Raw genomic sequence first — 22,488 nt, 5'->3', positions numbered from 1 at the left:
TATATATATATATATATATATATAAAAAGACCAAAATAACCAGCAAAAGATTTTAGTTTGCTGACAAAGCCTTTTGGATAAGAAGCGAAACGTCCAACACCTTCAAATTTGTACAGATGACTGCTTAACTTACACGGACGTAAAACTGAATAAAGTCATCTGAATGGAATCGAGGCAACCAAGAAAACCAGAAGGCGCAGTCAGGACTTGAGTTGGCGGTGCATAGAAGAGACATAGGAGATGTGGATGTGGATCGATTCCATGGGGAAGTCAATGGGATTATTGCCCTGGATTTGTCTAACACGCATGTACACACGTGTACACACACACGGCTCTACCCTGGATGAAAAACGTCAAGTGTGTATAGACAAAAAGGGCAAAAACAGGGCTGTTGATTCAGTTTCCGCATGTGTGTGTGTGTGTGTGTGTGTGTGTGTGTGTGTGTGTGTGAGAGGCCTCTTCCTGCCACCATCTTTGCTTGAGACTTCGAAGCTTCGTCCATCTTTGTGGACCTTGTTTCCTTCCTTCCTTTTTGGGGTACAAGGTCCTCCAAAGCTTGTTTTCCATCCCGCCGTCTTGTTTTGCTGCAGCTTGTCCAGGTTTCACATGCGCGAGGAGGAAGCCAATTCGTAGAACAAGACGTAGCCGTCGCTGCTACGCACTTGGCTGGAGGACATTGGCGTTACTCTGCGGAGGTGACAAAAAGGGACGCCATTTTTTTTTTTTTTTTTGCTGTGCGGACACATGGACAATCAAATCGCACCTGGAGTCATTGAAGGTGTACCACTCCCCAGATGTAGGGTTGCGACAGTAGGCTGTGTAGTGACCCCCCATGGTGGTGCCTGAGTGGTTGGAAACTGCATACAGGTTGTACACCGCGTTGACTGCCACACAACAGAAAACATCATCAAAAGGCTTTTTTCTGCATCAACGTTCCAAATCAAGAAAGATCAAAGTACATTTCAAGGACAACCGACACCTCCATAGTTTATAAAATCACTTCAAATGACTTCTACTGAGCCAATTTGACAAAGATTGCACCGCATGAAGCTCCATTTTACGTTTTAAGACGTGTGCTTAAATTCAGGAAGTCTTGTTTTTGAGTTGATGACGATACCCGAAGTGACGTCACGGAGGGAACGCCCCTGACCGAGAAAGCGACACACAATGCATTTTGGGTACTTTTTTTCATCTGAAAACACCGTGTTGATGGCGAAATTAGAAGGAAAACGACATAAATAATGCGATGGTGAATCGTGTGTTGCACCAAGACTACTATTTGATACTAGTTGACACAAATTCCCAGCGGACAAATCAGCCCATTTCCAACGGAGCTTGGGCGCCATCTTGTGCATTTTCTGGGACGCTACCGGTTAGAGTGAACGCTGGAGCGAATGGCTGCCGCTGCTGACCCGCACAAAAAAAATCCAGTGACTGTAAAGTGTCCTTGAGAGTTTTGAAAGGCGCTTGGAAATTAAATGTATTATTATTATTACATCGGAGTCCAGACGGCTCAAATTGATTCGGAAGGACTTCTTTAATCGATGGCAAACATTTATGCTTTCCTCTTCTTACTTACTGCTGTTTTCGGAGGCAAATTCTCGCAAGTCAAGATCCTTCAAGGGGAAGTTGACAAACGTGGACAGTTTGCTGGTTCTTCTGGCTTCCGAGAAGCGCTTGAGGTCTGTACAAGGACGACGAGTCAAGGAGCAGTTTTTTTCTCTCGCTTCATTTGAACAGCACTTTGGGACGACAAGTACACAGATGCAAACATATCTTGGAACTCAGGGGCATCAACGTCATTTTTGGGACCACGGGCCTTGACTTTGAATCCCTTATATTGTAAGGGATTAGCTAGCTAGCTGAATAGAATGAGAGCTGGCTAGTTCGATTTCGAGCTCCATTGCTAGCTAGCTAGCTCAAATGCCAGCTAGCTATCTAGCTCAAATGCCAGCAAACTATCTAGCTCAAATACCAGCTAGCTAGCTAACTTGATTGCTAGGTAGCTCGATAGCAAAGCATGGAATTTCACAAATTAGATTAGTTTTGGATGGCCAAATAAAATGATGTGGCGGGACAGATTTAGCTCACGGGCCTTGACTTTGACACCTAATCCCTTATATTGTACGGGATTAGCTAGCTAGCTGAATAGAATGAAAGCTAGGTAGCTAGGTACCTAGCTCGATTGCTAGCTTGCAATTGGATTTGCTTTCGCGGACCAATAAAAATGATGTGGTGGGCCAGATTTGGCCCCCGGGCCTTGACTTTGACACCTATGTTGTTGATATTGATCTTAATTCTGATCATGTTATCAGGTGCTTATCAACCTGTGATCAAACAAAAAGTGCTAGCGTCGATGCTAGTCAGTACACTTTTACAGTTGCCCCTGCTGGAATTACAATCCAAAGAAATGATGTTTGAATTGTGTACAGATTGAAGTGTAACAAAAAGTGTTTTTCTATCAGAAAAGATACGCAAAACTAAGATCTTGGGGAACTTCTGGACTGTGAACTTCTTGGTGCATCTTCGTCGAGCTTTGCACTTGTAGCACGTCTGTCGAGAAAAATTTCAGTACAAGTGTCAAGGCCATTGATTATCAATGTGGAAGTAGTTGGTGTGTACTGAAACGTACTGGCTTCTCGTCTCCATCCAGGACATCTTCTTTGGTGAAGAGCCGCATGCAGTCCATGAGGCTCACCTCACCGTAGCCCTTCTGTGCGGAAACATCGACATCAACATCAACATAGTTTTCAAAATGACTTGAAACCTTGAATGGTGGATTTTGGGAGGGTTGATAAAGTCAACCGGATGACCAGTATCTTGTAAGGTTCATTTTAGTGAGCTATTCCATGACATTGATGCAGTGGTGGACCGTTAGGACCTGCAAGGCCTTCTCTGCTGGCCTAAAAATATCTGAATCAGACTAATGTGAATCACATTTCAGCCATCATTTGTTGACATTTCAGCCATTATTTGTTATCAGGGTCAGAAATCAACCTGGACGCCTTCACAATCAGTTCTGCAGGCCCTGCAGGCTAAAAATATGAAGATGAAAGTTGAACGAATTCGAGTTGGCAACCCAAGGTCTGCTGGAAAGCGCTGAAAATGTCCGTTTTCACAAACTACGATTGACTCCACACATGATTGGCTAGTAACAAGCCAATCATAGTATCACTAGCCACTAGTGATTAGTGCATACTGGCCAGAGCTAGCACACTGTATTGGTAGCGTTCTACGTAAGCAAACAACATGGCTGAAGGAGAAAAAAAAGACATGGATTTGGTTGCAGATTTACTGTTAAAGTCATTTTCAAGATGGACTTTTCAAGAAAAGATGGACATCATTAAGAGAGGTTAGGTAGCTTTGAAGCTAGCAAAAATAGCAAATAATATTGCCATTTCATGAGCTGATCATAAATCTATATGTTCATAATAAAAATGTGAACAGTTTCATGACAATCCACTAGTTATTTCCTGTCCAATGGCACCCTCTAGTGGACGCGTACTAGTATCACAAGTGTTCAAACCTTGGCAATGGGAAGGGACAGATCCCAGAAAGGGTCAAAGACAGTTGAGCAGAAACCACAATGGCTGCAGGTCAGGGAGCTCTTGAGCTGCCCGACAAACAAGTCTGAAAGACAAAATATTTCACACGTCACGTCGAGACGGCGCTGCTGAGATTATTTTTTTTGTGCTCTTCAAGTAGCTCACCGACGATTTTACTGTCTTCCCTCTCCAGGTATTTCGTCCACATTTTCTTCCCTTTCTCCTCGTCTCTGATAATCAACATCATGTTAATGTCACACTGTACGCCAAAGAGACAAGTTGCATGATATTTTGACCCCACAACTAATGACCGTATTTGACGGTGTACGTATAAGGTGCAATTTAAAGGCTTACGGCAAGTGATCAAAATCTTCTACGGTGCCTCTTGGCCTGACCGTGACTCTGTTGACTTCGTTGTGGAGTCCGTCGAGGAGGAAGCGAAGGAACTCTTGAGCGTCCTGTTGGCTGGAGAAGACACCAAATAATGAACTGCTATGAACTTTAAGAAAAATTAGCCTGCGGAAAAAAATACAGTGAGACCTTGGCTTATAAACTTAATTGGTTCCCAGACAGAGTGTGCAAGGCGAAAAGTGTGTATCCCAAAAAATAAATTCTTATAGGAAACCATTAAAATGAGAATAATCCGTTCCCAGGTCCCCATAAAACATCATTTTCTACTTTTCTAAGCCTTAAAACTGCACAAAATATACCTTAGGTTATGTATAATATATGTGCTATGGTATTATAATTAAAGAAATAAACTGTACTGTATAATAAAGCGGTTTTATTTACCTTTGTGATGGTCATTGAAGAAACTATGAGTAAGAAAAGAAAAAAAAAACGAGCCTTACTTGTATCCCACAAATCTTGGAGCGTATCTCTGGATCTGCGTTTTGAATTCCGATGGACTGACAGCTTCGCTGCTGCTTGATGACCACATGGTTTGTATCAGCTTGGCAAACTCTACAACCAACAGACACATACATAAAATGGATTCCACGTTTTTTTTAAATGACATATGGAGAGATTCCGGAGGTTCATTGAATCCGCGCCGCGGGGGTGGGGGCTCAGTCACTTACCTTCCATGAGGGCTGTGTTAGTGCGGCTGTTGTTGTTAAGGTCTCTACGGTGCGAGTTGTGCAGGCAGTAGTCTCGCAAGCTGTGCGTGTTGCTCAGACACTGCAGGATACTATTCATGAAACACTAGAAACAAACCAAAAAAAGCATTTTTCTTTAACATGTTCATTCTTCATTCACTGCCAGACGATGTGCAAAAATGAGTCCAGTCCAGTGCCAGGGTTTTTGTCATTTTCACTCCAATTGCAGTACACACACAATATTGATTTTTTAGGACTACATAAACATTCAACGCAGCGTTAGAACGCTTCCACTCTCTTCCTTCATCAAAAAAAAGTTAATTCCTAAGTGATATGGATGTGGAGTTATCTGAGCTTGAAATGGGGGCAGCTGTACAGAATATAGTACATACATATTGGTTTGTATAGCGCTTTAACAACAGCTGAAGCTACAACAAAGCGCTAACATAGACAACAGGCAAACGCTGCCCCTTTGTGGAAATGCCAGAGGTAAGATCAGCGCTTTATCGGCACCCACAGCAAGAAAAAACAAATTCAGGAATGGCGAAAGGTTTCTGAAGGAAGCGTAGCAGTAGTTCCTGTCGCGTATATGATGCTGCTGGAGTCACGCGATGTCACGATGTGCATTTTGGCAAAAGCGTATCGCGTATACGTGTACTCACAGTGTTTCCCAGATTTTTCAGTCCCACCAGTCCCTGCGCGCTCTTTGAGTTCTGCAAGACAAATACAACAGAGGTGAGATCAAACCTTGAAGGCAGATAACGTGAGTTTTGCTAAGTTTATCCTTTCGTTTGTGTAAGCTCTCAGTCGTACAGGAGTGGTCCATCGATGAAAAGGTTTCTTCAGCTGTCATCTGTACTTCTTTCAAGGTGTCGGACGTTTCGCTTCTTATCCATTACATTTTATGATTACATTTCATTTATAAGCGCCTTTGATGACATGAAGCAGTTCTAGATGAAAGACTTTGAACAACATTACCTGTTTTTGAACACCATTGCTAAACTTCTATCTATACGAGTTCCTTCCGGGTTGAGTGAACGCTGGCGCTTTTGGCTGCCGCTGCTCACCCACAGGAAAAGTGACCTTGAGAGTTTTGAAAGGCGCTTATGAATGAAATGTATTATCATTATCATTATTATTATTATTATTATTATTATTATCCAGTTGCCTCAATTCATTTTTACACTTGACACGATTTAGGCTTTTTTTTTTCCTTCCCCTCGAATAAAATGGACACATCAGCTGACATCATTGTCTTACGATGCTTTCACATCCTTGACAAATGCAGAATTGTCCGAATTGCAGAGACTTGGTCACCTGATGCCGTTCAATCCCATTACATAAGTGCAATGGTTATATAATTGAATGGCTAGAAGAACTAACACATAGTAGGGGGGGGGGGGTGAGGAATGTGCCCTGTTCTAAACGTGCAGAGCTGGAACCGAAACGCTGCATTCTTATTTGTCACGCGATAGGACAACCGACACCATTTTTTTGTTTCCTAACTGACATCAGAAAAACGTTTTATAGCATCTAAGATACCCAAAAGACGCAGGCTGATATTTTTAGTCAAATGCAAAACACCAATAAAAATGAGTAAAAGTGTCCCAAAACTACTTCAAAATAACCCCGGAAATGGAGAGTTTCAGAAGGTCCCGCCCCCTTGTTCGTGACGTCACGCCAATACGTCTTTGCCTTGCTGGAGAATCAAAACAATGGCTTCACATTCGGAGAAGATGCTTTCTTGTTACGCATCCAGTTATGAAGATGTGTGTATGTAGCAACACTGTACTTTTTTTTTAATAGAATGCAGTGATAGATGACATAACAGCTGAGAGTAGATTTTGTGTGTGTGTGTGTGTGTGTGTGTGTGTGTGTGTGTGTGTGTGTGTGTGTGTGTGTGTGTGTGTGTGTGTGTGTGTGTGTGTGTGTGTGTGTGTGTGTGAGACTTCTGAATGGGAATGGCTAGCTCGTGCTCTGATCACAGCCACTAGCAGGAGCGTCCTGACTGCTAATTCTGTTATGCAAATACTGCAGTCATTCTCGGACGTAAGCATGCGTGTGCGTGTTTGTATGTGTGTGTGTGCGTGTGTGTGCGTGCTAAGGATTAAACCCACACATACACACACGCGTACGGTTGTGTCAGCGAGTAGTGTTCTTAGCAACATGCTAAAACAAAAACCTTGAATTGTACCCCCGTCATGCAAATACAAACATTTTGTATTATCATATGACCACTCAGATGGTTAACATTTACAGCTTGCGTGCTTCTTTATATGTTTGCATACTGGCCAGAGCTAGCACACTGTATCGGTAGCAAGCGACATAAGGAAATATATTGTTGTCGATTTAATAGCGGTTTTGTCAACTCACAATGGCTGAAGGAGGAGAAGAAATGGATTTGGTTGCAGATTTACTGTTAAAGCTATTTTCAAGACGGACTTTTCAAGAACAGGTGGACATCATTAATCTTGGGAAGCTCAGAAGCTAACAAAAATAGCAAATAATATTGCCATTTTGTGGGGTTATCATGAACCCAAATGTTCATAGTAAAAATTCAAAGTTTAATGACAGTATGTCTGGACAGTAGGGATATATATAAGGCCGAAACTACCGGTAAGACTTTAGTTTGCTGATGAAGCATCTAATGACCAATGGAGCGACTGGTATTGGTTCGCAGCCGACAGGGTCGGGGACCACCCACTGCATGGAACGAAAGAGAAGTGCTAAGCCGTCACAAGAGCAATCACATGACCTCAAATTCCAGGAGTTCCATGCGAGCAGTACGACGTATACACTAAAACAGTAGCCTGTGGGGAAACCGACCGTGGTATAAATGCTTCATTCATAAATGCCAATGAAGCACCCCGGGCGACTGCTTTGGATACTGACCATACAATGTGGCTTACGAGCTTTTCTGTTTACGAACGTTACATTTATGAACATTTTACCTTGGCATACAAACTATTTTTCGGGCTACACACGAAGCGTCACAATAAGTGATGTGTCGTTGGCGAACGAGCCCGTTCTCCAAAAAAGAAAATGGCACTTTTTTGTGTTCCTTCCCTCCCCTCACATACTTTGGTCAAGTTAACCTTTTTTAATCAACAAATCGCTTTGCTGCTCGAGCCAGCAATTTCTGTTGAGATCAAAGATACCTCAAAGGAATCCGGATAGACAAAACACGACTGTTGATGGCAACTGCGACAGGAAAGGCAATTTCAAGGCTGTTAAAGCAACGTTCTGAAATTTCATTAGAAAATCATCAAATGACTGAGTAAATTCCAATCACGTACAGCGATACCTTGGCTTACGAACTTAATTGGTTCCCAGACAGAGTGTGTAAGGTGAAAAGTGTGTATCCCAAAAATTAATCTCCCATAGGAAACCATTAAAATGAGAATAATCTGTTCCCAGGTCCCCATAAAACATCATTTTCTACTTTCTAATTTTCCAAGCCTTACTTAAAACTACACAAAATATACCTTATTTTATGTATAATAAATGTGCCATGGTATTATAATTAAAGAAATAAACTGTACCGTATAATAAAGTCATTTTATTGACCTTTGTGATGGTCATTGATGGCTTGATGGAATGGAGTGGCCACTTTCATCAGCATTAAACACTTGATGAGGAACGTAACCTTCTTCTATCACCACCTTGAGGAATGATCCCTTGGAGGTGCTTTCTCTGCGATAATTTTACCTAGTTCCTCATCAATTGTGTTCAGTTTAGCTGGGTTGATAGCTTTTTGCATCAAGTGTACAGATGGCTTGTGCGGGTTATTTGTGGAGCCTGATTGATGGGATATTTTAACCTTGCAGTCTACACTCTGCCTTTGAACTATCATAAGTTGAAATGAGTCCAAATTTCAATGTTTTCTAGCCATTATTATCCACTATGCAGACCGTGAGTTTTGAAAGCCGCTTATGAATGAAATGTATTATTATGATTTTTTTATAGTGCTAATTTATTTAAATAATCGTGTTAATACAATATTCCTTCGATCATTTTTGTAGCATCCACTGAAAAAGTGTGAGGAGAAAACCAATTGGTGGTTTGTTGCATCATGAAGCGACCTCTCGCAGAACGCCTGCGTCCACCTGGCGCCTTTGTGACCACCAAGAACAGATTGGCCGGCAAACCAGCATGAGACAAAGCAACGGAACAGCCTGTTCTTACTTGCCGGAGGGGGGGGGGGGGCATTGTCAACAATATCACTCTGTCCCTGTCACGCTGCTCACAGTATGTTGCTATGCTAAGCCCCCCCCCCATGCGTAACAGTAACACTTCATCTGATTTGACGCGCGTGTATGTGGGTAGGTGCACGTATGAATGAGTGACAAGATGAATGGTCGCAAGAACACTTCCCAGCAAGTGTCCTTTTCTTGCCCTCGAGAAAAAAAATGCCAGAGGGCATCACATTCAAAGACAAATAATAATAATAATAATCCATTTCATTTATAAGCGCCTTTCAAAACTCTCAAACAGAATCAGAAAACCTTTATTCGTCCCACAACGGGGAAATTTGCAAGGTCACTTTGCAGCCACAGGATTAGTGTTTCTGTGGGTGAGCAGCGGCAGCCACACGCGCCAGCGTTCACTCACCCCGGATGTAACTCAAATAGAAAAAAAAGCTAGCTAGGTAATAGATAGCTAATAGCTAGCTTGCTAGAAAGCTAGCTAGCCAATAGATATACAGATAGATAGCTCGCTAGCCAGCCAGAAAGAAGCTAGATAGTCAGCTATATAGCTAGCGAGCCAGCTATATAGCTATAGGAATTTGTCTCGGGTAGAACACGCTGCGCGAGTAATTATATTTATTTTTAATGTGTTAAAAATGAAGTAAAACATAAACAGCGAAAATACAGATTTATGAATGAACATCAAACACAATGTCGGACGATGTCATTGTCTCCAGTGCTGTGTCCCAGGGGGCTCGCTGCACATGTTCAGGGACAAACATACACAGTACATTGCACATGTCTCAGATAGACAACCTCTCACACACACACACACACACAAACACAAGATAGGGACAACAGAGCACGTTCCACTGCCACGCTGGTTGTGGACAAGGGGAGGGAGGAATGGAGGACATGAAGGCGGCGAGAGGAGGGTGGAGGGGAGCAGGTGGATGGTGACAACAAAACATCAAGCGTGCCAACCAAAGGGAAATTAGCGTCTGTGGCTCCAGAGTCCACGCTAATATGATTTCACATGACATAACGAGCAAGCGGCACGTGACACTTTGAACACAACACTGCGGCGAGGTCATCGCATGATTGCCATTTGACTGTGCTCACTGTTATGATGATTATTTTGACAAGTCATATACAGTGATACCTCGGTTTACGAACCCCTTGGCTTACAAACTTTTCGGTTTATGAACGCTAAATTTATGACAATTTTACCTTGGCATACGAACTTTTTCGTACACGGAGCTGCCTCAATGAGTGATGTGTCGTTCGCGAATGAGCCTGTTCTTCCAACAACAAAATGGCAGCCGACTGTTTTTGTCCTCTATTCCCCGCCCCCAGTCTTTGGTTAAAGCCATATGATTGGTCAAGAACGCAGCAGTGATGGGAGGTGGTTTAAATATTAAAGAGACAGGCAGACAACAGTGAGTTTCAATTTTGATAGTTCAAAGGCAGAGTGTAGACTGCAAGGTTAAAATATCCCATCAATCAGGCTCCACAAACAACCCGCACAAGCCATCTGTACACTTGATGCAAAAAGCTAAACCCAAAACACAATTGGTGAGGAACTAGATAAAATTATCACAAAGAAAGCACCTACAAGGGATCGTTCCCCAAGATGGTGCGGCCACTCCATTCCATCAAGCCATCAACGACCATCACAAAGGTCAATAAAATGACTTTATTATATAGTACAATTTATTTCTTTAATTATAATACCATATGATATTTATCCTACATAAAACAAGGTATATTTTGTGTAGTTTTAAGGCTTAGAAAATAAGAAAGTAAAAAATAGTCATAATAATTTCACTACCGTATTTTTGGGTGTATAAGGCACACCGGAATACAAGGCCCACCCCCAATGAATATTTTCAAACTTTGTTGCATATATAAGGCAACCCGGACTATTAGGCGCACCTTCAATCAATGAAAATGGGTTTCCAAATATGATATATAAATAGATGAGCATTTGCCAAATATAAAGCACTTTATAAGGCACAACAGTAGAGGCTGGGGTTACACACTACTTCTTAACAATATACCAAGATCATGAAGGAATCGCTGTTTTGATTGGATTTCTTTCTCTGTATGGCCAGCCAATGCACAGCAACCAAAGAGCCTCACAGATAAGAGCAGTACTGCACTGTATTGTCTGAGAGTAGCAGTTGTAGTTAGTGGATTCAACTGCTGAGGCTTAAACGTGATTACATAAGCCACTAGTGACGGGCTGCTGCTGCTACCAGTGCAGGCCTCCCGTTGCCTCCTGGCACCGAGCGTACAGCAAAGCTTATGTGAGCGGCTTACCTCTGCGAATGACTCCCCTTTTAACGTTTACCTGACACCATTTTTGGCAGAAAATACACAACGCGCAAGCAATCTCGACAACGTGACTTTGATGAATTAACAAGGATGTCATGACCGAACCTCGCCGATAACAACCAGACGCAAGTAAATCGACGAGTGCGATTTATGAACCTCATCGTGTCGGCTTTGAACGAGATAAACCAGTTCATTTACGAAATATTAAGGCTATTTACATGGACGAAACGGTCGCGCGACGTCACAATAGTATCTTCTCCCTTACCTTGGCTTGGTTAATGAGGAGACCCACGAAGGCTGAGACCAATACCGAGCCCGACACGCTGCTTTTTCTTCGCATCTCTTGCTTAAGAAAAGGGAAAGCGGGTGCCGGGGGTTCTTCGGGAACGGTCACCGTGTACGTGTGCCTCATGCTCGGCATGCTGAGGGAAGAATGGAGCCGGCTCACCGACGCGAGAGAGCGAATGCCGGTTTCTCTTAGAACGCTATCCTGTAGGCGACCTGCCGTGTTCTGTCGCCGTTGTCGTGGGTGACACGCTTCTCTGTCATTCGTTATGTCCTCTGGACAATAGCAACGCAAGGAGCGGGACAAGGAGAAGGCTAATAGAAATAAATAGACTATAGCAAGGCGGCGGTGGCCTGTCGTATCACGGAAACGGACCACTATCTATGAAGATGAAATTCATTCCGTTTGACAGCACGCACGCTCGATCCACCCCCTTTAAACGTCCTCGAAAATGGGACTGCCTCCCAAAATACGTCAGCGCCCGCCTTCAGCCAAGCCGTTGACGTCAGAGAGCGCTTTGCAGAACGCTGGTGTAAAGACCACAGCGGGAGAGGGGATGGGGGCTCATTAGGCTGTGGTCCAAGAAGACCACGAGGATCTAGAAAATCTAGAATGATCATGGCAGCCACCTACACTTAATCAACCCTGTGCACCATGACGCATTAGCGACAGAATCAGAAATCTGTATTTTGGTAGCTGAGGCAGTATTATTTAATTGCTCTTTTCCTCCAAGTTGGTCAAGTTGTTTTTTAAATCAAAGAATCCACAGCCATTGTTTCATGAAATACAATGCACACTTAATCCAGATCCTTGCTGAACACATGCATCAACCAAGCGGGAAGAAAACCTGGATGGATGGATGGATGGATGGATGGATGGATGGATAGATAGAATCAATGAATAAATTGTAAATTACAATGACTGAGAAACACTGTCACCAAGTGGCGTTTATAGGTACTGCAGTAATATGTGCAATTAATTCTTCATTCAATGTTTTGCTACTTTTGTCAAAGACAAAAAGACACCTTTTCGACACTTTTTAAGCCTGTTGCAATAGTATTTTGGATTCCCTATTTTTACTCGCATTCTTTTAAATGATGATGAGCCACATTTGCTGTAAGGGTGACGATGAATTTGAACTGAATGTGGGTTCTTGAAAAATTACAGATGCCACATAATATATTTTAGATAATAAAAATACAAAACAGCAAAACATGCAGAGTACAACATGCACACAATTCCGTGACCATAAGCTTTTCAATTAAGCACGGTAGGAGAGGAAAGCAGTGACCTGACGTCAATTTCTCAAAAGAATCGGTCGGGCAAAGATATGTCCTCTCTTCTATTCTTCACATTTTTATAAATTTGTTACAGTAATACCTTGGCTTACGAACTTAATTGGTTCCCAGAGTGTGTGAGGCAAAAAGTGTGTATCCCAAAAATTGATTTCCCATAGGGAACCATTAAAATGAGAATAATCCGTACCCAGGTCCCCATAAAACATCATTTTCTACTTTCTAAGCCTTAAAACTACACAAAATATACCTTATTTTATGTATAATAAATGTGATATGGTATTATAATTAAAGAAATAAACAGTACTGTATAATAAAGTCGCTTTATTTACCTTTATGATGGTCGACGGCTTGATGGAATGGCGTGGCCGCTTTCATTAGCATTAAACAGGAACGTAGCCACCTTTCACCATCTTGAGGAAGGATCCCTTGTAGGTGCTTTCTCTGTGATCATTTTACCTTGTTCCTCATCAATTGTGTTCTGTTTAGCTGTGTTGATAGCTTTTTGCATCAAGTGTACAGATGGCTTGTGCTGGTTGTTTGTGGAGCCTGATTGATGGGATATTTTAACCTTGCAGTCTACACTCTGCCTTTGAACTATCAAAGTTGAAACTCTCACTGCCGTCTGCGTGTCTCTTTAATGTTTAACCCCCCTCTCTGCTGCGTTCTTGACCAATCATGTGGATTTAACCGAAGACTGGGGGCTGGGAATAGAGGACAAAAACAGCCGGCTGCCATTTTGTTGTTAGAAGAATGGGCTCGATCGCGAACGACACATCACTCATTGAGGCAGCTCCCTGTACAAAAAAAGTTTGCATGCCAAGGTAAAATTGTCATAAATGTAACGTTCGTAAATCGAAAAGTTCGTAAGCCCAGGGCTTCGTAAACCGAGGTATCACCGTACTTAGCTTTAATTGATTTTGTCATGCAATCATGGGATCCGTATGCAGGGTGTATATATATATATAGTATACGGCACCGCATAGCTGCGTTATACATCTTGAGGCACTATACAGCACTGTACGTGTATTAACAACGGCTCATTTCACTTCAGTGTGTGCAAGAAAGAGGCTGGTCTTACCGTGGAGTCCCTGGAGGGCGGATAGACTCCACTCGTGCTTGCCTCCCTGGCCGAGGAATTGTGTGATCTGTTGCCGCCGCTACCGGAACTCCACGAAGAGGCTTCCTGAGTGGTACTCCGCGGCACGCCTGAGGAGTTAGCGCCATACGTATTAGCCACCTCGCTGGTCCGAGTGCGACAGCTCCTCGAGGCGCTGGAGGAGGAAGACGGGCTGGAGGAGGACGAGGAGGAGGCGTCATTGAGGCCCAGAGCCGCCAAGTCCCTGGTTAAGTCACTCTGGGATGTCGATTTTCGTCGATTAGACGACATTCTGGAGGCCACCGGTGAACAGGAGAGGTAGCTGGACTGCGCTGACGGGGACGAGTAAGAAGTGTACGTTGCGTAGGCTGACCCCCCACTGAGTCCAGAACCTGCATAGCTCTTGACAGGGGTTCGACTGAGGCTTTCACTACGGCGGTTGCTGCTACTTCCGAGGATGTCCGTCCGTGGTATGACCCGGCCCCGGTCCGGGTCCAGGGAAGTGCTATAGTTGCGGCTTCGGAGCGCCGAGCTGCTTTGATAGCTGAGAGAGCTGTAACCTGAGGAAGAGGTAGAGGTAGAGGAGGCCGGGGACTTGTAAGAGGACAACCTGCTCCGCTCACTGTAGGAGCTAAGACTTGGGGTTAAGGGGGAACTGTAGGAGCTGTAGTGGCTGCTGTAGGATGAGCCAGCGTAGCGCTTGGCACTGGACGAGACGTGGGACATGCTGCTGCCGGCGCCGCTGATGCTGCTGCTGGGTTCTCAGCCACGGGGAAAGAGGGCCTGCGGAAGACGGCATCGACTGCATGTGGAGACCGGCAAAGAGACAAAAGGGAGTCTTAGTTCATCGATTCCGCTTCAATCCAAGATGCAACATTCGAGTTACGAACAGCGGTACATACGAACATATGTAGTCTTCTCTCCAGTTGTACATATCTTTATAGTTTATTTTTCAGTACAAACCAACATAGGTTACTTATATAAGCCTTAAACATATGAATATAAACCTTAAATATACATTCCATACAAAATATAGCACTGAAGCAACTTACGAACAAATTCACCTTACGAACGACTGTTTGGAACATGTCGTTCGTAAGTTGGAGTGTCTGTAGAAACGCCACAGAAAAAAAGGACCTATTTTAGCTTATCAATCACATAGATGTTAAGTTTCAGAAATCATAAATCGCGAGATTTTCATACTGGCGACTCTGGTGCGTGTTGAAATAATATGAGCGTTACAAATGCGTAAATTAGAAGTAAATAAAATACACAAATGCTTTCATTGTTTATTTATACATTTATTTCGTATATATATATTTTACATTTTCTTTTGTTTCACCTTACAAATGAACTGTCTGTATTGTGTCAATAGTTGCTTTATAAAGTAAGTATTGCGGTACAAAATCGGGAGTCTCCCGTCCTAATCGTGAGACTTAACGTATGCAATCATGTTAAAACCGTTGAAAACGTTGAATTGAATTGCCAAGTGGATACTTACATACATTGTTGTCACTTTTATTCCAAACAATCTCAATATTTCACTTCAGCCGTGCCATTCTTACACATTTACGTACAAATGAGTTAGGGGAGCCCGAAGCACGTCACTGTTGTTCACCCCCAAACACCCCCTATAATGGCGTCACTTTGAAACGTTTTACTGACTTCAATCTATCCGATTTCCACCGAACAAACTAGCGTCTTCATACGACGACAACATGACCAAAGTCCTCTCATTTTTTTGACAGGGGGGCTAGTGTCATTTTCGTGTTGAACTGCACTTGGTGACGGTTTCGTGTTGACCGCCACCATTTAATGTCATCGTTTGTTTATGTGCTCTTAATCGCTCCAAATACACTTTCTCAATCGAAACAAATATTTTCAGATGTAGTCATTAAGAGCGAGAATACACGTAATTTGTACTTCGTGCAGATTAAAACTGTAAATTGGAGTAAAAGGGTCGCGTGTGGTGACGCGTGAAGACAATTTTTGAGCTGGATGGAGACGAATGTGCCAGACGCAAAGAAACGAAAGACAACGTTCAAACCATCATGAACGCGTTGACTTGATCAAAAAATAACAATAATAAAAATAATGACACTTTTTTTGCTGCACTAAACACGAGAATCGGTAATATCAGACCACCTAATTTGATTTATCGGTCTTTATTTTTACGGTTCGTGTAAATATGTTAAAATCGAGTTACGTGGTGTATGCCATTTCGATTCCAAATATATGATTAAAACACACATAATGAAAATTCTGATTGTATTGAGTCAGGCTGTTATTTTCTTGGACCAAACTTTGCCCAAATCAAATTTTAGATCGAATAATATTAACAACGAAACGAGTTCGGCGCTGTTTGTCTGAATGTTTGAAAAAACACTATATTTAGCCTGTATTTACTTGAACCTATTACCGTATGTATGTCTCATAAAATCTACCGTTATACTCAGAAACTGTTATAAAGAAACGTTTTGAGATTGATTTGAGTTGGTTCGATCGTCATGTGGGAGGGGCTGTGCAGCAAACGAGTGTGTTTTATTTAGCACGATAAGGACCGAGATTAATTTTGTCACCATTAAAAATTGGTATAGGACAATTATTTGGATAATTAACAAGTCAGTTGTCAGTTGGAGGGTAGCAACTGCCATCCTGACAAAATCCCTTGCCGCTTCACCCTACTCAACTTGCCTATCCATCCATCACCGGACGTATACAGTAATCCCTCGTTTATCACTGATAATGCGGACCGGGACCACCCGCGATAGACAAAAAAAAAACCGCGATGTAGCAAAACCTACACGAATTGGTAAATGTACACGTGTATGAGTACAAATAAATATTTATAAGGCCAAATTTCATGCAAACACAGGAGATGATATGCATAAAGGAGCAGAGTAAATGTTTGTAGTACAGTCACATCTCAAAAGCCACCTATTTAAAAGAGCATTTTCTGTGTAGCTCTCTGTTGTTTGTATTTCTAATTGTATTTTATTTATTGCATTCTATTTGTGATTGTATTTTATTTATTATAGTACCTATGCTTGTCTGTGACTGTAAAGGCGCTTAAAATGGAATGTATTATTATTATTATTATTAAATATAACATAAATGTATGATTAGAGGGAATCCATCGTTGTTTTAAGGTCAGTCCAGCCACTATTCTGACCCAAAGTAGGCCCTTGCGTGCAGCAGCATTTAAATAAATAAAGTGTCTGGAGTTGCTCCACCGTTTCGAATTCAGTGTATGAGGCTCCTATTTCTTCTATATTTGCCTCAACGCGTCTTAGTCCGGAATACTGTCTCATTTCTTGCAATTTATTCGGCCCGCCAAAGCGAATCAAACTTGTGAAATTCCATGCTCATCCATCGAGTTAGCTAGGAAGCAATTGAGCTAGCGAGTGAGCTCCAACAAATAACCCGCACAAGCCATCTGTACAATTTGAACAGAAAAGACAAGCAAGGGAAGCAGCTATTCATGAAGTTTCTAGTGCGTCTGCCTGCATCTGTTGCTGTTGCAATCTCACAACTTCTAAGATGTACAACCCAGAGCTCCTTGAGACACGTTATGCTAAAAGCTATCAACCCAGAGAAACAGAACACAATTGATGAGGAACTAGGTAAAATTATCGCCGAGAAAGCACGACAACTTCACTCGGATATCATCAAATGTATGTATATGTATGTATGATTATGTATGTGTAAGTGTATGTATGTGTGCGTGTACGTATGTGTATGTGTGTGTGTACGTATGTGTATGTATGTATGTATGTATGTATGTATGTATTTATGTATGACGTATGATGATGTATGTTGTGAATTTCTCCACTGTGAGACTAATAAAGGCATATCCAATCCAATCCAATCCAATCCAATCCAATCCAATCCAATGACTCTTGAGAGTTTTGAAAGGCACTTATAAATGAAATGTAATATTATTATGATATTGCCTAGTCTCTGAGAACACTTGTGGTACTTCATCCCAGAGCAAATTCCGATCGTGCTGAAGTCTTCCTCTCAACTCCGCGTTCTTTCTTTGGCTTTCACTTCATCAATAATTCAGAAATGAACGAGGCGAGCAGGTGGCATTTTGGTGAGAAGCCAACATTTACTGCTGGCCAAAAACACAAATGCAGAGCAGGCTGCGCATGCATGCTATTGTGTCGATCACTGCTTGAAAGGTTCCCTAACAACAAGTACTTGGAAACAGTCAAAGACTTTGCTATGCGTTAGTGGAGTGGCCCAGTTTTCGGACAAGATTTTGCAGAGGAGAATATTCTTTGGTTGCCAACATCACAACCCTTTTTCCAAAAAGGCTTTCCGCTTAATGAAGACAAAAATCAAGACACAACAACAAGCAGTTATTTAAAGGACAACCGACGTCACTTTTTTGTTTTTTAACTGACATCAGAAAAACGTTTTATAGCATCTAAAATATTTCTATATCTATAAAATGTTTAGTCAAATGCAAAACACCAATAAAAATGACTTGAAGTGTGCTGAAACTGCAAAAAAAAAAATGAAACCGGAAGTGACCAGTTTCAGAAGGTCCCGCTCCCTTGATCGTGACGTCACGTCAAGACGTCTTGCCTTGCTGGAGAATCAAAACAATGGCTTCAGATTCGGAGAAGATGCTTTCTTCTTACTCATCCAGTTATGAAGATGATTCAAATAGTTCTGAAGAGGAAAGCATACATGTTTGCCAATCTATTAAAGAATTTACTCCGTGCCATTTTGAGGTGTCTGGGGGCGGGAAATGTAGCACCAAAAAGAGGCAGAAAATGGCGACAAAGCTCCGTGTAAGGAATTAATCAGCCCGTTTCCACAGGCTGACTAATTCCTCACACGGAGCTTTGTCGCCCTCTTCTGCCTCTTTTTGGTGCTACACGAAGATTTCAGACCAAACTAAGTACAACAAAATGCATTGACCCGATGGAAGGATTGCTACAATGCGTCCTTTTAACGCTTTTTACGCTATAAAACGTTTTTCTGATCTGTCAGCAAGGATACAAAAAATGGTGTCGGTTGTCCTTTAAATTATAATGCTTTATTATTATTTTTCCAGCAAAACAAATAGTCTTTAAAAGGGACAGAAGCTTGACTCTGAGTTTATATATTGTATTTTGCAGTGTATTGTATTGTGTTCCTTTTTATTTTGCTTTTTTAAAAAGTATTTATTTATTATTCATGTTATTATTAGTATAATTATTGTTATTATTATGATTATTATTATTTATTTATTTAATTTTGCTTTTCTACTTCATTCTTTCCTATCCTATTTTTTTCCCTCGTATTTGACTCAATATGACTTCACTTATAAGGCGCAGCGGCGTATAAGTCATAAGGTCATCTTTGGAAGAAAATCTCAGCTTTTGAGTGCGCCTTATACACCAGAAAATCCGGTATAGAAGATAAATGATATAGTAATCGTGATGCAAAAAACAAAACCATCTGTGAGCTGTGCAGGGTTTGCCTCTGACGCCTTTCTATATATATATTCCAAAATGTAAGCAGATAGGACGTTGTTGTGTTGCTGAGGTCACTCGGACGCACGCCTCTCTTTGCTTGCAAACTACTTCACATTCATTTTGGCTTTGCTTTTTGACAACTCGATCTCAAGAGCCACAGGTGGACCTGATGCGGCGATTTCACTCAAACAAAGTGGCTGCCTTTACAGCAGCTCCCGTATTTTGTTTTTCGACTTCCTTCTTTCCTTTCCTCTTACTTTCATCACTTTGCAGCGGTGACATGTCAATTTCTCCACTGCGAGATGAATAAAGGCTAATCCAATAAAAAGAAAAGAAAAGAAAATTAATCATAATCATAAAATTAAAAATAATTGGATTGGATTTTCATTCATTAGTCTCGCAGTGGAGAAATTTACATTTCATACATTTACATTACATTTTTTATTATTATTATTATTATTAATAATAATAGTAATAATAATTGGATTAGATTCAATTTGCATTTATTAGTCTTGCAGTGGAGAAATTTACATTTCATCCATTTACATTACATTTATTAATAATAATAATAACAAGAATAATAATAATAATAATAATAATAATAATAATAATAATAGGATTGGATTTGCATTTATTAGTCTCACAGTGGAGAAATTCACATTTCATACAGTTACATTATATTTAATAATAATAATGATAATAATAATAATACATTTCATTTATTAGCGCCTTTCAAATCTCTCAAGGTCACTTTACAGTCACGGGAAAAGTTTTTCTGTGGCGTTCACTAAACCCAGAGGTAACTCAAATAGATAGAAAGCTAGCTCACAAGCTGATAGATAGCGAAAATCTAGCTGGCTAGCTAGCCAGCTCGATGTATTTACACTCAACTCATATAATCAAATCATGCAACAAAAAAATACATAAATTATGCAGCTCAGGTTATGATAACGGATCGGTCCCCATCTGGGAAAACGTAACTAGACATGGTATGAGCTGCCCCCCTTAGTTAGCGGTCTCTTGTCGGGTAGAACCAAAAAAATGGAACTTTCTGATCATAGTCAAAATCAATTATGACCATTCTTCGTCCGTTCGAAAATGGAAGTAAAAGCGGGCAAGCAAAAGATGAAGTTACAGTACGAGGTGCTCACCTTTGTTCTCAACGATCGTACGTGGCCTGCTGCTTGGGAGACTTGCGGCCCCAGAATGCCAAAGGATTGCATGAGCACAGCCGTCCAGAATGCCACAGATCAAGTTACACAGCCGGTAAATATAGCGGCAGACACCTATGACCTCGGCGAGGGGGGCAACCGACTCTCGGAAACATTCCAATTTGCTTTGAAAGAACCCGCTTTACGCCTTGTTTCCGTCAACAAACAACTCCAAATTCACGAATAACTCGTTTTCAATTTTCAAGTCGCAAATAATTCCTGTTATTGTGGTCGACGTACGATCATTTGAAATTTGGATTCGGACTTTTGGTAAGCGTCATGAAATTTCACAAGTTTGTTTTGCTTTGGCGGGCCGAATAAAATGATGGTAGTGGGCCAGATTTGGCTCCCTGGGCCATGACTTTGACACCAGTGATCTACAGCATGATCAGTGTCAGGTGTGCTGCCACCCATTCATATTGGTGAAACAGTATCGTTTGACGTCACATCAATCTATGTGACTTCTTTCTACGACCGCATCACGCGTGGATATGGAGAACACTTTCGGAAACTTTGACTGTTATCATCGAGTAGTATTTTAAGTAAGCCACATGTGAAATAGGTACGCTACAGTGAGCTATAATCCACCACGATTGTTTCTGTCCAGTGAACCGAGCGCACTCTGTACTCGCAGTCGTATATCATTGCATTTTTGTGAAGTACATAGAGGTTTTTGGTGGGATTTTCCAAGCTATGCAGCTTATGATGACATATTACACACGTTTCCCTCCATGCTGGTTCTTGAAATTTCCCAATTCGACAATGAGAAACAGGGGGAAAATGGATAGACGTTTGCGCTCTTTTTCTAACACTATAGTATATAAAGGTGAGTAAGTTGTATTTTTATAACGCGTAGAAGTGGTAGAATATGTATTTCTCTCCGAAACTGCCAAGTTTCAAGCAAAAAGAAGCATTAGCATATATATTTCGAGAGCTCGCAATTTTCTTTCCTAGTATTTAGTGACAGCCATTTTTGATTTTTGACGAAAATCTGCCTGCATTCGATCGTTGATATTTGCTCATGTATATTTTAAATCTTTTCTTGTGTTTTCTGTTCTTGCTTAGAATTTCAAAAGTTTTCCAATGGTACCTTACTCGTTAAGATCTGCCGAAAATTAAGAAAGTTATGATAGTTTAAACGTAATAAAGAACTCGGTGACAGATTTTCATTGTTTTAACTGTAATTACAGGCAGAAAATCCCCTCAGATTTCAAAAATTAAAAATTCCATTATTTCCTTATTATTTGTCATAGAACAATAATCTATACATCATTTGAAAGCCATGTAAATGAAGTTTAAGATGATATGAGATAATGTGTGATGAATTATGACTGAAAAATGTCACATCGCTACTCTTTCGGAAACTACGACTGTTATCATCGAGTAGTATATTAAGTAAGCCACACATGAAATACGATCAAGATTTTTCATATCTAATCTTGATTAAACTTTATCGGAAGCAAACACAAAATATTTTTGAGCGTATAAAAAGCATTGGTAAACAAAAACAAAGTGATATTGGACAGCTAGCGCCGCATCGATCATTGGTAGAACTTTTGGACTTCTGGCGATTCCCCTTTTCGTATTTCACGCCAAACGATTACACGTGACGTCAGAGACGATACAAATTCATTTCAAACTCAAACGACAACGTTTCCACGATTTGTTTTTTACCGATCGCTTTTGGACGCCAGTTCCTTGGCGGTGTGTGATAGCAACCGTATCTTACTCACCCAGCAGTAGGAGATGCAACCGAAGCAGTTTAAACGCCTCCCCAAAGAAAAGTGCCTTGCTCACCGGGTCGTGACGCTTTCTTCCCGGTTATATAAGTTGCAGTTGGACGTAAAAAGCCGCAGTCGTGGACGTTTTCTCAACCCTCTGCTGGAATTCAGTTCGTTTGTTCGATGCAGTCTTGAGTTTGAGTCAGCGAGTAACGGTGCGTTGTCTTTAAATGTTACGT

General features: G+C 41.4%; 1 protein-coding gene across 3 annotated transcripts; it reads right to left on the bottom strand.

Moving 5' to 3' along the window:
* Window positions 1-430: 430 nt before the first annotated feature.
* Window positions 431-22,403, bottom strand: usp2a (ubiquitin specific peptidase 2a). Of its 3 annotated transcripts, none has more exons than XM_089013473.1 (13): window positions 22,262-22,403; window positions 13,829-14,648; window positions 5,305-5,355; window positions 4,625-4,748; window positions 4,397-4,508; window positions 3,900-4,010; window positions 3,711-3,775; window positions 3,527-3,630; window positions 2,633-2,713; window positions 2,475-2,553; window positions 1,580-1,684; window positions 764-884; window positions 431-687 (listed from the first exon to the last, which is right to left on the bottom strand). In XM_089013473.1, the coding sequence occupies exons 2-13, from the start codon at window positions 14,570-14,572 to the stop codon at window positions 603-605; spliced, it is 1,782 nt and encodes a 593-aa protein (XP_088869599.1). In that variant the 5' UTR covers window positions 14,573-14,648; window positions 22,262-22,403; the 3' UTR covers window positions 431-602. The 3 variants fall into 3 exon arrangements, with proteins under 3 accessions (XP_088869599.1, XP_088869600.1, XP_088869601.1); XM_089013474.1 differs by lacking the exon at window positions 22,262-22,403 and adding an exon at window positions 20,469-20,799; XM_089013475.1 differs by lacking the exons at window positions 13,829-14,648; window positions 22,262-22,403 and adding an exon at window positions 11,432-11,876.
* Between the last annotated feature and the right edge of the window lie 85 nt (window positions 22,404-22,488).

The sequence above is a fragment of the Hippocampus bargibanti genome, linkage group LG14 (genome assembly GCF_051943395.1).
Source record: "Hippocampus bargibanti isolate YZ-2025 linkage group LG14, ASM5194339v1, whole genome shotgun sequence".
Classification (NCBI taxonomy): domain Eukaryota; kingdom Metazoa; phylum Chordata; class Actinopteri; order Syngnathiformes; family Syngnathidae; genus Hippocampus; species Hippocampus bargibanti.
Note: the sequence above shows the minus strand (reverse complement) of the source record. Positions and strands in the feature narration are given on the sequence as shown.

Coding starts and splice junctions, on each gene's coding strand:
- usp2a (XM_089013473.1), bottom strand. CDS start 14,572: ATGTCCCACGTCTCGTCCAGTGCCAAGCGCTACGCTGGCTCATCCTAC. Junction 4,509..4,624: donor TAACACAGCCCTCATGGAAG/GTAAGTGACTGA, acceptor TGTTGGTTGTAG/AGTTTGCCAAGCTGATACAA. Junction 2,554..2,632: donor TGGATGGAGACGAGAAGCCA/GTACGTTTCAGT, acceptor TTTTCTCGACAG/ACGTGCTACAAGTGCAAAGC.